At 45.4% G+C, this 13,640-nt stretch overlaps 1 protein-coding gene across 8 annotated transcripts in view; it reads right to left on the reverse strand.

Moving 5' to 3' along the window:
* ST6GALNAC6 (ST6 N-acetylgalactosaminide alpha-2,6-sialyltransferase 6) overlaps window positions 1-13,640 on the reverse strand; it is a 34,590-nt gene that overhangs the window by 3,178 nt on the left and 17,772 nt on the right. For 4 of the 8 annotated variants that reach the window (XM_016428209.2, XM_016428208.2, XM_056812461.1 and 1 more), the window contains 3 exons: window positions 8,912-8,995; window positions 5,591-5,770; window positions 2,197-2,603 (listed from right to left, as the gene is read on the reverse strand). In XM_016428209.2, the coding sequence (XP_016283695.1) occupies window positions 2,197-2,603; window positions 5,591-5,770; window positions 8,912-8,926 (602 nt within the window). In that variant the 5' untranslated portion in view covers window positions 8,927-8,995. Of the gene's footprint in view, window positions 1-2,196; window positions 2,604-5,590; window positions 5,771-8,911; window positions 8,996-10,733; window positions 11,131-11,867; window positions 12,143-13,640 lie in introns of those variants that run through there. The other 4 variants (XM_056812460.1, XM_056812459.1, XM_007475057.3 and 1 more) reach the window with 4 other exon arrangements.

Below are 13,640 nucleotides of genomic sequence, written 5' to 3' on the forward strand. Positions count from 1 at the left end.
CAGAGAGTTAGGCAGGGGGAAGGGAGTCAGAGATCCAAGTGGGAAGAAGAGAGAGGCCATGCATTGTTGTCTACCATGTCTACACAACCACCTATTCTTCCACCTAAAACCTGCCCCACCCTTTCTCTGGCCAGTCACTTTCAGCCCAGAACCATCCAGAGAAACAAATTTGAAAAAATGTCCTTCCCTTAATACTCATGAGACCTTTCTTATACACACACACACACACACACACACACACACACAGAGCACCCAGGAGGGAAGGACAGGAGAGAAGGATTTACCCCCGAGCCCCCAGATCTTTCCCCACAAAAAGAAGTATGGCCTCATGGAAAGTGTGTTGAATTAAGTCCAAAGACCAAGATTCAGATCTTGGCTGTTTCTACCTGTGGAATCTCAGGCAATCAGTTTAACCTCAGCTGCTCATCAGTAAAAGGAAGGGATAGGATTAGATGATGTGTCTTGAGATTCTTTCTAAAACTGATGAGAATCCTAGGATTTCTTAGTCCCTAATAGGCACGAACAAATCCCACATTTATTCTTCTTCCTGAATACCAATTTCTCTTCCTAAATCTATTCTTCCTAAATACCAATTTCTCCCTCTCCTCAGGGGTACAAGAATTCCCCAAACCCTCCCCTGATCGAGCAAACATAGCCAGAGAGGATTACCCTCTTCAGCCTGGCCCTCTGAACTGGCCTTTTTTTCCTTTTTAATATCAAAGTGCTTCAGTCGAAAGAGAGCTGACCTTGAATTCAAGTGAATTCAATTGAATTCAAATTCAATTTACATTCAGAACTAATTTTGCCACTTACTACCTGTGTGACCTTAGACAAGGCACTTCAACTTTTCTTTATCAGCAAAATGAGGGAGCTAGATTAGAGGTCCTCTAAGGTTCCTTCTAAATCTATAACCCAACATCCAATTTTTCCCATGATTACTCGATAAACTTTGGTATTTAAACCAACAGTCATGTTGGATTATGGTTCAGTGGGTGGAAAGGACATACAGACTTTTCTGGCAGATCCTCCCAGACTCAGCCGTCCTCTGTACTTCCCTATTTGGCTTAAGGGCACCACTATCCTTCCAGTCACCCTGATCTGCAATTAGAGTCACCCTCAACTCCTCACTCTCCCTCAGTCCTCCCTAACTAAGTCATTGCCAAGCCTTGTCCAGTCTATCTCTACAAAATCTCTTATGTCCAACCCCTTCTTTCCAGGCATGCGGTTACCAGCCTTATCACCTCTTCTCCAGACCTAGAGTCTCCTACTGGTCTCCTTACTTCCGGGCTCTCCCTTCTCCACTCCATCTTCCACGATGCTGCCAAAATGATTTTTCTAAAGCTCAGGTGTGATCGTGTTAGCCCCCAGCTCAATAAATGGTGGCTCTCTATGGACACTATTAGGATTAAGCACAAATCCCTTCTTTTGGCATTTAAAGCCCTTCAAAATTTTACTCTCACCTACTTTTGCAGCTTTATTATGTTACCCCCTTTTATACACTCTATACTTACTGTTCACACAGACATACCATTTTATCTCTCCTTTCCATATCTTCTTTTTTTTTTAACCTTTATCATCAAGTCACATATGGATTCTAAAACAGAAGAGTGGCAAAGGCTAGGCAATGAAGATTAAGTGACTTGCCCAGGATCACATAGCTGGAAAGTGTCTGAGGTCAGACCAGGTCCTGCCAACTCCAGGTCTGGTGCTCTATCCACTGTGCTAGGAGCTGCCCCTCTTTCTCTATCTTCTTACATGAGCTTTCCCTGCATGGTTGGGACTCACTCCCTCACTTGTTTCTGGTTACCTTTAAAAGTCAGCTCAAGCATGGATACTTTCTTGATTTCTACCCTCTATCTTCCAAAACTAACATATTTATTTTGTATGTATTTATATAGGTAGATGCTATCTTGCCCACAGCCCCTCGAGAGCAAGGGACTGTTTATTTTCTCTATCTAGCATAATGACGCATATGGCATATAATTGATGATTAATAAATGCTTATTGATTGACTCATTGATTACTTAGAGGGGTTATACCCACAGAAAAACTGTATATGCTCCGAGGGCAAGGAGGGTGCACGAGCAGAATTCAGAGCAGTGCATTCCAGGAGCTGAGGGCTCAAGATAGAATTGCTGGTGTGAGGGAAGAGAAATACCAGGGTCAGGGAGCTTGAGTAGACAGGGAAGCAAGTACCTGTCCTTGCCCGTCTCACCCCGGAAGAGGTCATCAAACTGACGCATTCGGGTGGGCGAGACAGCGTAGGCAGCCATGTTGGGGAAGGCAAGACCCACACGCTGGATGACACGTAGCAGGCTTCCATTGGGTTTCTGCATTTTGCTGGGAGGTCCCCAGAAGATGAACACAGTCTCTGGTGTTTTATTGACAAATTCCTGGGGCCGCCGTAGAACGCGGTATACACTGGAGTGAGCCACAACTCGAAAGGTGGTCTTGCTCCCCACATCCACCTCATAGCCTGTGGTGGGTGCATCATTCATGCGTATGGTACACTCTGCCCGCTCAATCTCTGGTCCCAGCTTCGTGCCCAGAAGGTGGCTTGAGCTGGTGATGATCACACACTGATGACAGTGGGAGGTCAGTGTCTGCCAAGGGAGGAAAAAAAAAGAAGATTCTCTGATTTAATAAAAGAGAGTGAGATTCTGAGTTAGAGATCCTAGAGTCAAATCCCAGCTCTGTTATTCATTTTCTGTAAGACTTGAGTAGATGCCCAGCCATACCACTGCTGGGTTTATACCCCAAAGCAATAATAGGGAAAAAGACTTGTACAAGAATATTCATAGCTGCGCTCTTTGTGGTGGCCAAAAACGGGAAAATGAGGGGATGCCCTTCAATTGGGGAATGGCTGAACAAATTGTGGTATCTGTTGGTGATGGAATACTATTGTGCTAAAAGGAATAATAAAGCAGAGGAATTCCCTGGGGACTGGAACAACCTCCAGGAAGTGATGCAGAGCGAGAGGAGCAGAACCAGGAGAACATTGTACACAGAGACAGATATACTGTGGCACAATCGAATGTAATGGACTTCTCCATTAGTGGCAATACAGTGATCCTGAACTTGGAGGGATTTATGAGAAAGAACACTATCCACATCCAGAGGAAACACTGTGGGAGTAGAAACACAGAAGAAAAACAATTACTTGAATACATGGGTTGAGGGGATATGATCAGGGAAGCTGACTCTAAATGATCACTCTAGTGGAAATATTAATAATATGGGAATAGGACTTGATCAACGATACATGTAAAACCCAGCTGAATTGCTCATTGCCTATAGAGTGAGGGAGGGAAGTGGGAGGGGAAGGAGTGTGAATCATGTAACAGTATATGCTGTAATCATGTAACCACCGAAAAATATTCTAATATAAATAAAGAAAATTTAAAGAAAAAATCAAGGGAGGGAAGGAGAGTGTTCTTTTTTTTTTTTGCTTCTGCCTTTGAACAAATGGTCTCTGCAGCCTCCCCCTCTTCTCCTTATCTTACCCAGTAATCTTTGGCAAGCCTCAGCTTAAGCCATCTAAAAGGAGAATCAGATCTATTCCTAAAGTTAGAAAGACTGAGACCTTTCTCTCTATCTCTATTTTTTTCTCTTAGAAGTCTAGTAATAAGTCTCCAGATTAATTTTTATTTATCACAGTTACACAGCTAGGAAGTGTCTGAGGCCAAAATATGAATGCAGGATCTCCCATCTCCAGGCTAGGCTTTCAATCCACTGAGCCACCAGCTGCCCCCAGTAAATATTCGTTAATTGAGAGAAAAAAAAGGAATGTTAACTCCTTGAGGATAGAGACTATTTTTACTTTTTCAGTGTTTAGTACAGTGCTTAGCACATCACAGATGTTTAATAAATACTAATTAAATAATTGGTTTCCATCTGCAAATTTGGCATTAAAATCCTCCCATAGAACTGGGCGCAGATCAGAGCCCTGTGACCACAGTTAGAGCTTAACATCAAATGGGGGAAATGGAGACAAATGATTGGGCTCTTGACTGGGTCTCACACATTTCCTGGCCCAATGCCTACATCCCCATCCCTCTGTACCTTAGAAAGCCTAGGGAGAATCAGAACAAGTCTGCTACTACATCCACAATAATGAAAAGGAAAATCACTTCAAGAGGTGTTAGATCGATGATCAAAAGGTGATCAAATGGGGCTTCCAAGGACTGCCATGAAACGGTGTCTGTCACCTGCAGCTCAATAGAAAGATGACAGACTCCTGCAGATTTTCAGACAACAGACAATGTGTTGATTGGTTTTCCTTTTCTAAACTTTGTTACAGGGGAGGATAATGCTAGTGGGAGAAGGGGAGGAGGGAGGAGTCACTGAGAAATGATAGCAACATAAAATAGGAATAATTTAATATTTAAAAAAAAATTTTAACTCTTACTGTCCATCCTCGAATAAACAGTGTGTATTGGTTTCAATGAAGAAGAGAAGTAAGAGCTAATCAATGAGGGTTAAGTGACCTGACCAGCATCACACAGCTAGGAAATATCTGGAGTCAGATTTCTCCAGAACCTCCTATCTCTAGGCCTGGCTCTCTATCCTCTGAGCCACCTCAATGCCCCCTTTTAATTTCTGAAGGAATGTGCCAATGCTCCCATTCCTACTCCTCAGTGGAAGGATAAGTAAGAATAATCTTTGGAAAGGTCTTCCCCATAAGTAGAGGTACAATAAGAATACCAAGTCTAGAGTCAGAGGACCTGGGTTCAAATGCTGCCTCTCCCACTTGGGCAAATCACTTATCCCATTTGGGCTTCAATTTTCTTCACTGTAAAATGTAGTAGTTGGACTAGATGTTCCTTGAGATCTCTTCCATTCCAGCTCTATGATCTTTTACAATCTGGTCCTCCTAAAGATGCTCCTGCACTGGGCCCACCCAAGCATGGTTCTCAGCAGAAATAACTACCAGATGAAGGGATGCCCATCAGCTGGAGAATGGCTGAACAGGTTGTGGCACATGATAGAAATCATACTGCACCCTAAGAAATGATGAGCAGGTTGTTTTTTTTAATCCTTACTTTCTATATTAAAATCAATACTAAATATCTGTTCTATAAGGCAAAAGAGTGATAAGAGCTAGGCAATTGGGGTTCAGTGACTTACCCTGGATCACACAACTAGGAAGTGTCTGAGGTCAGTTTTGAACCCAGGACCTCCTGTCTCTAGGCGTAGCTCTCTATCTACTGAACCACCCAGCTTCCCCAAGCAAGATAATTAAAAAAAAAAACATGGAAACACATAAAATAATGAAGAGTGAATAAACAGAATCAAGGGAGTATTACATAAAGCAACAAAAATATCATTTGAAGAATAACTTGTATACGTCCACCTCCAGAGAAAGAAGTGATAAACAGGAATAAGCAAAACATAATTTTATGTATACATGTATCTTTTTGTCAAATGATATGTTCTCTAATGGAAAGAGGGGAAGGAGAGAGGGAGTTAACCTCAGTATCTTAATGTAACAAACAAACAAATTAATTAAATAAAAGGAAGAAAAATAAACAACTGCCAGAGAGTGATGGAGATTCCCCAAAGCTCTAGACAAACCAGCCTCTCTTCCTACCTTGTTGCCAAGGACTGGGACATAGCTGTCAGCGATGGCCCATTTCTTCAGGTTGGGTGGCCGGTGGAAGCGACCTCGAAGAGAACTATAGGGGAACGCGTCGTTGACGCTGTTGGAGCTGTAGAGGATGAGGAGGGTGATGAGCACAAACAGGGCCCCTAGCACCACTGATCGTTGGCCCTACAGGAGAAGGGAAGAAGTCCATGAAAAGTAGTCAAAAGTTAAGAAATCAAAGTCCTACACACACAAACACATGAGCACATACCCATTTCTTGGACCATAAAAGGGAAGAACAGCCAAGTCATACCTCTAACACATGAAGAAAGTCCAGGTACATGAACTGAATGAATGAATGAATAGAAAAGCTTTTACCAGGCAGAGTGCTAATCACAGAGGATATAAACTAAAAAAACTCTGCCCTCAAGGAACTTACATTTTCATAGGAGCCAGAGTAGGACAACTGATTGACACTGTCCTTTCTAGGAATAAGGAAATAAGAGCATCAAATTGATTATTTTTCCTTCTAGCATCTGTGCTCCTACCAGCACTTTTTGTAATGGCAAATAGTTGGGAACTAAGGAATTGTCCATTACTTGACAAATGGATCAACAAGTTGTGGTATATGGTTATAATGGAATGCTATTGCATCTTAAGGAAAGACAAACAGGATGAGTTCAGAAAGATTCATATGAACTGATGCAAAGTGAAGTGAGCAGAACCAGGAAAATAGCATATACAGCAATAGAAATATACAATGATCAACTGTGAAAGACTCAATAATTATCAGCAAAGCAAATCTCTAAGATAAGCACAAGGGATTCATCATAAAAGTGAGATCCACTGACAAAGAAGGAACTGTTAAAATCTAAGTGCAAATCAAAGCATGCCCTCTTCCACTATATTTTCTTCTTGAGATTTCTATTGTTCATGCAATATGTGTCTTCTATTACAACATGAGCAATATGGAAATATGTACTATACAGGTATAATCCATATTAAATTCAGGGAGGGGGCAGAAGGCAGCAGAGAGAGGGAGAAAATCTGAATTCTAAAATATCAGAAAACAACTGTCAAAAATTTTAAAATACTAGAAAAAATGAAGAATTTATGCTCCTTGAGGCAGAAGTTGGTTTTACTTTGCTTTGTAAGCACAGAGCTAAAACAGAGCCTGGCACATGGTAAGTACTTAATAAATATCTGTTGATTGCCTGAGGAATGGAGGATCTCAGGGCAAGAGCTGGAGTGCCAAGTCTTCTGAAGACCTCTTTCCTGCTACAGCTGACTGCATCTCACTACAAGACACTTCTTAAATACCTAATGATTACCGAACTTTGGCACGTCAGGTACATCTCCACAAAATCCCAACAATATTTCTTGAACACCTCTGCTATGCTCTCTACCCTTTCTCAGACTCCATTGTAAATGATGACAAAAGAGAAGACGATACAATTTCCCATCTCAAGGACTCAGACTAGTTGGGAGACAAATGTAAGGCTATCATACTCTAAAGCTCTGAGCGCCTTAGATAAGGTGAAGGAGAAATCACTATGGGCTACAATGGTCAAGGATGCTTTTTATGGAGAAAGGAGGACTTATTCGGGCTCTTGAAGGATGAAGAACATTTGGATGGGCAGAGAGAAGAGGGCATTTCAGACGGAGGTGATGGTGTGGGCAAAGGCATGGAGTCATGTGTTCAGGTCTACAGTGAAGAATTAGTCTGCTGGAGCAAAGGGCTCAAGGAAGAGAGTAGAGCATGGAGCTAAATAGTGGAGAGGCTTGACTATCAGGCAGAGAAACTTTTACTTTAGTCTGTGTTCATTCATTTTCAGTTGTGTCCAACTCCTCATGATCCCATTTCTTATGGTTTCTTGGCAAAGATACTGGAGGAGTTTGCCATTTTCTTCTCTAGCTCATTTGACAGAGGAGGAAACTGAGGATAACAGGGTTCAGTGACTTGCCCAGTCTCAGTGGGCTAGGAAGTGTCTGAGGCTGGATTTAAACTTGGGTCTTCCTAATTCAAGGCCTGCCACTCTGTCTACTGTTCCTGTGACTTAAAAGCCACAGAAGATATTTGAGCAAGGGAATGACACAGAAGGAGCATGATGTTTAAAACAGATGAACATGTTTCCAGGTACCAAGGAAATGGTACCAAGGAAAGCTATTAGGAGTCTGCTAAATGATTCCCAGTAATGAACACTAGACTAGGGTGGCAGCCAAAAGAATGGAAAGGAGAGGGGAATTATGGGTTTAAAAAAATAGGGTAATGGATGAGTAGGAATAAATCCAAGGTTTCATTGGATTTGTTCTCAGAAAAATGTAGCCCAAAGGAAGGAGATAGAGAAGATCTGAGTTTGAATTCTGGTTTTGAACTTGAGATTTTAGCTATGAGACAAGGCAAATCTCTTAACCTCTCTAAGCCTCAGTTTCCTCATCTGTAAAATGGAAACAACAATCTATTTTCCTTACCTCACTGCAGAAGTGTCAAACTCTAAACCAGCATAGCTGCTTATGTGATTGAGAAATGTTTAACAAAATAAATTAAAATACAATATAACCCAGATGTTAATTTGTGGTTTTCAGAAATCCTTTTCTGTGTCAATTGGATACCACTGCCTCACAGGATTGTTATGAGGAAAGTGCTTTGCAAATCTTACAGCACAACAGAAATTGGAACTATTATACCTGAATCCCCAGAGTCCTGACTCCAAGCCAGTAAGACCACATGCTGTTAGAACTGCCTTCTAATTGTAATGAGATTGAGGGTAATATATAGGCTTCCAAACACCCAAACCATTCTTGTATCTCCTGATCTCCTCAGCACCCACAGGCTTAGCTCACATAGACATCATTTAAGTGGCACCAATTGTCATTTTATTTGAATCCCACTTTTAGTCATTTGTATCTGACTCATATAGTGGGGACTTCTCTGATGGCATGGGCCAGATCTTTTCCTTCCTTGGTATTCCCCCAATGACCCAGTCTGGGCATCTCACTGACTTTCCAGAGTACTTTTATAACCATTTCCCAATTTGATTCTCCCCATAACCCTAAAAGTTAAGCATCCTTATCTCCATTTTACAGATGAGAAAACTGAGGTCCAGATGAATCAAGGCCCAGGCACCAAACCCACTCAAGCATCTGGACCTGTTGTTGGACAGAAAGGATAGCTGCAAAGGGCCCACAGTGCTCACAGGCTGCAGACCTGAGAATCAGGCAGATCCCTCCAGAGACAACTTGGAATTCCAGAAGTGCTGGTGTAGAGAGAGGTCAAGAGTCCAGCAAGATACCCAGGTAGGGAAGAGAGAAGGATGAGGCACTTACCTTATTTTTATTCATGTCTCTCTAGCAATCTTGGGATGGGGACAGCCTTCCAGTCACCCGGGGGAGGGGGAAAATGGGTCACACCTGCAAGTCAACAGGAAAAGGTTCAACTCTTCCCTACAGTCAGGACTTGATTCCCATGGGCTTTCTCCAGACAGAGGACCTGACCTGAAGAGAGCAAGACTGCTCAATGAGAGAGCTAAGATTTCCACCGACTAGCCCCATGATGAAAAATCAGCCAACCTCGATTCGCTCAGGGATAGTTGACATCATGGCCTCGAGCTAACCCTGGGCACTGTTTTCCCTTCTCTGGCCTCCATCCTTCTCTTTTCCCTTATTCAAGAATTGTGCCCCTGCTGCTTCCCTTTGGGAAGAAGCCTGTCCCTCTAGTACAGGGGAAACCCCCTAGATTAGGGCTGGTAGACCCTGAAGACACCTAGGAGGAGATAGTGTGACAAGCCTATATTTTAACTATGTGCCCCTCTTTCTCCATGCCCTCCATGTCCCTCCATGATTTCTTGATTCCTCTTTGCTTAATAAAGGACATACTTACTAGGTCTAAGTCAAAGGCTGAGAATACTCTTTCAGATCCATTTTCCAGAGGATTCCCATACCCTCTTATTCACCTCTCTTGGTTGGCCAGGGCCTTTGTGGTCAAGCCCTCATGCCCATCCCAAACAGGGTTCCACCCATCTTTCTAGGACTGGCCTTAATGCTTGACAAACCCTCAATGTAGACAGATGTCCACAAAGAATCAGAGAATGTCAGTGCTGGAAAAGACCTTAGAGATCATCTACCCCTCATTTAACAGGTAAGGAAACTGAGGCCCCAGAGAGCCGAAGGGACTTCTCTAATCATAGTGAGTAAGCATAAAAGTCAAGGCTGGAACCCCTGCCTGCCCAGGCTACCATCCAGAGCAGATCACTGGGAATCAGACACCAGCAGAGGACGCACTACCTACCTAAACAGATCTGCTCAGCTAAGCAACAATCAAACTACCAGGCATTGCACAGGGAAATTGAATTGGAAAGTGAGGGAAGGGAATGTAGGTGTGAAGGGCTCAAGGGAGAAGAATACCAGGCCCACAGGAGAAAGAGCAAAGAACACTCAGCACACAGCCTTTAATTGCCTGACCACCTGAAGGGAGGGTAAAGCAATTCAGGAGCCCTTCAAACACAGAATGTCAGACAGAAGGGGCCGCAGAGACTGCTAATGATCCAACCAGCTCATTGGACAGAGAAGCCCCCAGAAACAAAGTGCCCTGTTTAGAATCTTTCAGGTAGTGGCTAAATACCTAATAGGTGTTCGCTGAACTGGATCATATAGGATCAAGCTATTATGCCCCTATATAATTAGGGAATTGTAATACCTAACTGTACTAGGTTAGAGGCAGAAGTAAAACCTAGGTCAGGCGACATCTAGTTCAGTACTGAGCTCCCCTGCCAGCTGAAAGCAGTGTATGTTGGGATCACATGCACCATGCCTGGAAAGCAGGGCCCCCTCTCCCTCCCAGGTGGGGTGAGGGAAAAGCCAGGCTCCTCATGGTTCCCCTGGATTTCCCAGATGGACGAAGGCCTCTCTCTCCAGGGTTTACTGGCCAAGGCACCTCCCCGAAAGCCACTCTGCACAGCCCGTCAAATCCCTCATCCCTCCCCATCAATTCAGGGCTTCCCTTGTGTTAACAGGCAGGTAGGGCAAGGTTCCAGAGAAGGGAGACCAAGGAAGGCCAAGATGGGAAAATCAAAAAGGAGAACTGATGAGCCTGTATGGGACCCCAGGGTGGGTATGTGGCCCCAACCCCCACTCCACTAACAGAACCTACCCTTATTTTCTCTCCCCTCCTCCTCTTCTCCCTCTGTGCCTTAGGTGTGTGGGAGGCTGGAAGTGTAGACTCAGAACATTCCCTCCCATCACCGACCCAAGCTCCAGCTCCCCCCACCCCCCTATATCCTGTTCTCTCCCTTCTTCCCCCCCTCCCAAAAAGTGGAGGAGTACAAGGTCCCTGAGTGGGAGGGCTCAGGGAAAAAATAAAATAGGTAAAGGCAGAAGGCAGTTGGAAGGGGAGGTAGGATTTGGGAGGGGGAAGAAAGGATGGAGAACTAAAGCCACCCCCTCCATGAAGTGGCATCTGGGTCATGAGATTCCACTCCTTTTCCAGGCATGGGGTCGCTGGGAACCCCGACTCTGCGCCAGGACCTCTCCCTCATTCTCAGTGGCCCCTGTAAGCGTGGAGGGAGGGGGGTAGATGAGAGGGGGGCCCTAGAGCAGTGCATTCTGGGTTGTCACTGCCCACACTGCCCTCCCAGATCTTCCACCCCCAGCACTCTGGCCCCAGGGCACGTTCCGTCCACTCCCACTAGACACCCCTCCCCATCCACCCCCGGAGCTCCTCCCAGGGATTACCAGCTGCTAGCAAGTTTTTGGACTGCCTGAGGGCCCATCCGAAGCGCAGAAACGTCAGAACCTCAGTGTGGGGGCAAAGATCACAGCCCAGGAGCCCAGCAAGGCTGTCAGACTCTGAGGATCAGCCCCCACAGCCCCGAGGCGGGGGGTTGCATAAAGCAGCTTAGTCTGACCCAGGTTGGGGAGACTAAATAGAGAGGAGGAAAGGAGGGGGAGGGGGCAAGCTCCCTACCAGCCCTGGACTCCCCCAATTCTACCTGTCCCCTTACTCTCAGTAGGGGCCATAACCCTCTCCCCTCGCCCTTTTCCCACTCGGATGGGGGCAGGGTCCACCACCCAGTCCTGGCAGCTCTTAAGCTAGGGTGGAGGCTTACTGCTGCGCCCAGCACCTGGGGGATTCACAAGCGCAAATGGGGGAGAGGCACAGAGTTGGTGGGAGATCAGGGCAAAGGGGTCCCATTTACCACATTCCTGGACTACCCCCCCAAACTCGGTGCATCTTCTACCCCAGCTTCCCCCACCCCACCCCGTGCATCTTCGGCCCCCGGCTCACCTCCCCCGGGGAGCGCCCGTACCGGGTCCCGCTCACATGGCGCTGCAGATGGGCCCCCAGCGCCTCCGCAGCCCCGGAGCCGCTACTGGCCCAGGCCCCGCTGCAGCGGGAGCTGGATCCGGAGCCTGAGCCCGGAGCCGGAGCCCGAGCCCTAGCAGCGCGAGGTCCTAGCGCCGCCCAGACTATTCTGACCAGCGAGATCTGGAAGGGACAGAGCGAGGGAGGGAGGAGCGCAAAAACCGGTTGTATGGGGGCGGGGGGGGGGCGGGTTGCTCCGCCCTCGCCCCAGAACTGCCTCTTCTAGGCAGGATTCTATAGGGTTTAACCCATGGCTGGGTCGTCAGCTTCCGTTCCCCGCCCTCAAACATTCCTGGCACACAGCTAAGTGTCAATTAACAAACATTTATTAAGCTCCTACTGTGTGCAAGACACTGTGCTCAGAGCTAGGGGATAAAGGAAGACGATATGTGTGCCCTCCTCTCCATTCCTCCCGCCATGGCCATCATCGTAGTCCAGGTCCTCATCAGCTCTTCCCTGATAAATTTTCTCTTTTTTTTTCCTCAACTTTTCTCCCTATCTCTAATCTCTCTCTCTCCAGTCTCTCCTGCCAGACTAACGCTCCAGCTGCTCTGATATCCAGAGACTCCCCAGCTCAGTCACCTCTGGTGGCTCCCTGTTATTTACAGGGATAAACCTCCTAGAAGAGACAGCCAGGGCATGGTATCAAGCCTGCTGGACTTGGACTGGCATTCAAAGAAAAGGGTTCAGATCTCCTCTCTGACACTTCATGGACCTAACCACTGGGAACCTCAGTTTCCTCATCTATAAATTGAGATTAATACTATCCAGAGTACTTATCTCATAGTCGACAAGTACATACCTTGCAAAGCTTTAAAGCCATGAAATGAAAATTAGCTACATATAATATCATTAGCTAATGAACCACCTGTTTATGTTACCGTCAGATAAAGAAGTCTTTATTAAGTCCTGCTTTGTGCCAGTCTGGAAATAGGACTATGAGCCCAAAAGAAAGACAGTCCCTGCGCTTAAGGAATTTACATTCTAATGAGGGAAGATAACACATTTTTAAAAATGAAATAGCTAGGAGAAGAGAGATGAAGACAAGAAAGCTGTGGAGAAAGTGCCTGCACTAAGACTTTGGGAACACACGGTAAATACAAAAGGAATCAAATTAGAATGATAAAATTCCAGATCTGGAAGACCTTAGAATGTCATAACTGGAAGTGTCTGAGAACATAAAATGTCAGCTGAAAGAAACCTGAAACACCATTTACATTCTACAGATGGGAAAACTCAGTTCCAGAAAGGAAATAGAGGTTACCCAGAAAATTAGCTAGAAAATCAATGCTATGGAAAATAAATGCAACAAACATTTATCACGCTCCAACCATGTACCTGGTGCCATACTACACCAGGCCTTGATTTCTAGTGGGGGGCTAAACATGAACTTTGGGAGTATAGAAAATAGATACGAGAGAGCTGGTGAGAGGGAAGGCACTAGCATTCTGGGAGGATCAGGAAAGGCAAGGTGGTCTTGCTAACTTAGCTCAAGCCAAGCCTTGAAGGAAATGGATTGGAAGAAGAGGAAAGGAGGCTCTGTATTCTGGGCATAAGAGTTGAGCCAGTGCACAAAGACAGAAGACTGAGAGGCCTTCTGTGAGGAACAGGAAGAGCAGTTTGGTCAGGCCTTCAGGCAAGAAGGGGAGGCACAAGTAACAAGGCCTCTAAGGCAGAGTGGGGCTAGAACAAGGA

Source organism: Monodelphis domestica, chromosome 1 (genome assembly GCF_027887165.1).
Source record: "Monodelphis domestica isolate mMonDom1 chromosome 1, mMonDom1.pri, whole genome shotgun sequence".
Taxonomy (NCBI): domain Eukaryota; kingdom Metazoa; phylum Chordata; class Mammalia; order Didelphimorphia; family Didelphidae; genus Monodelphis; species Monodelphis domestica.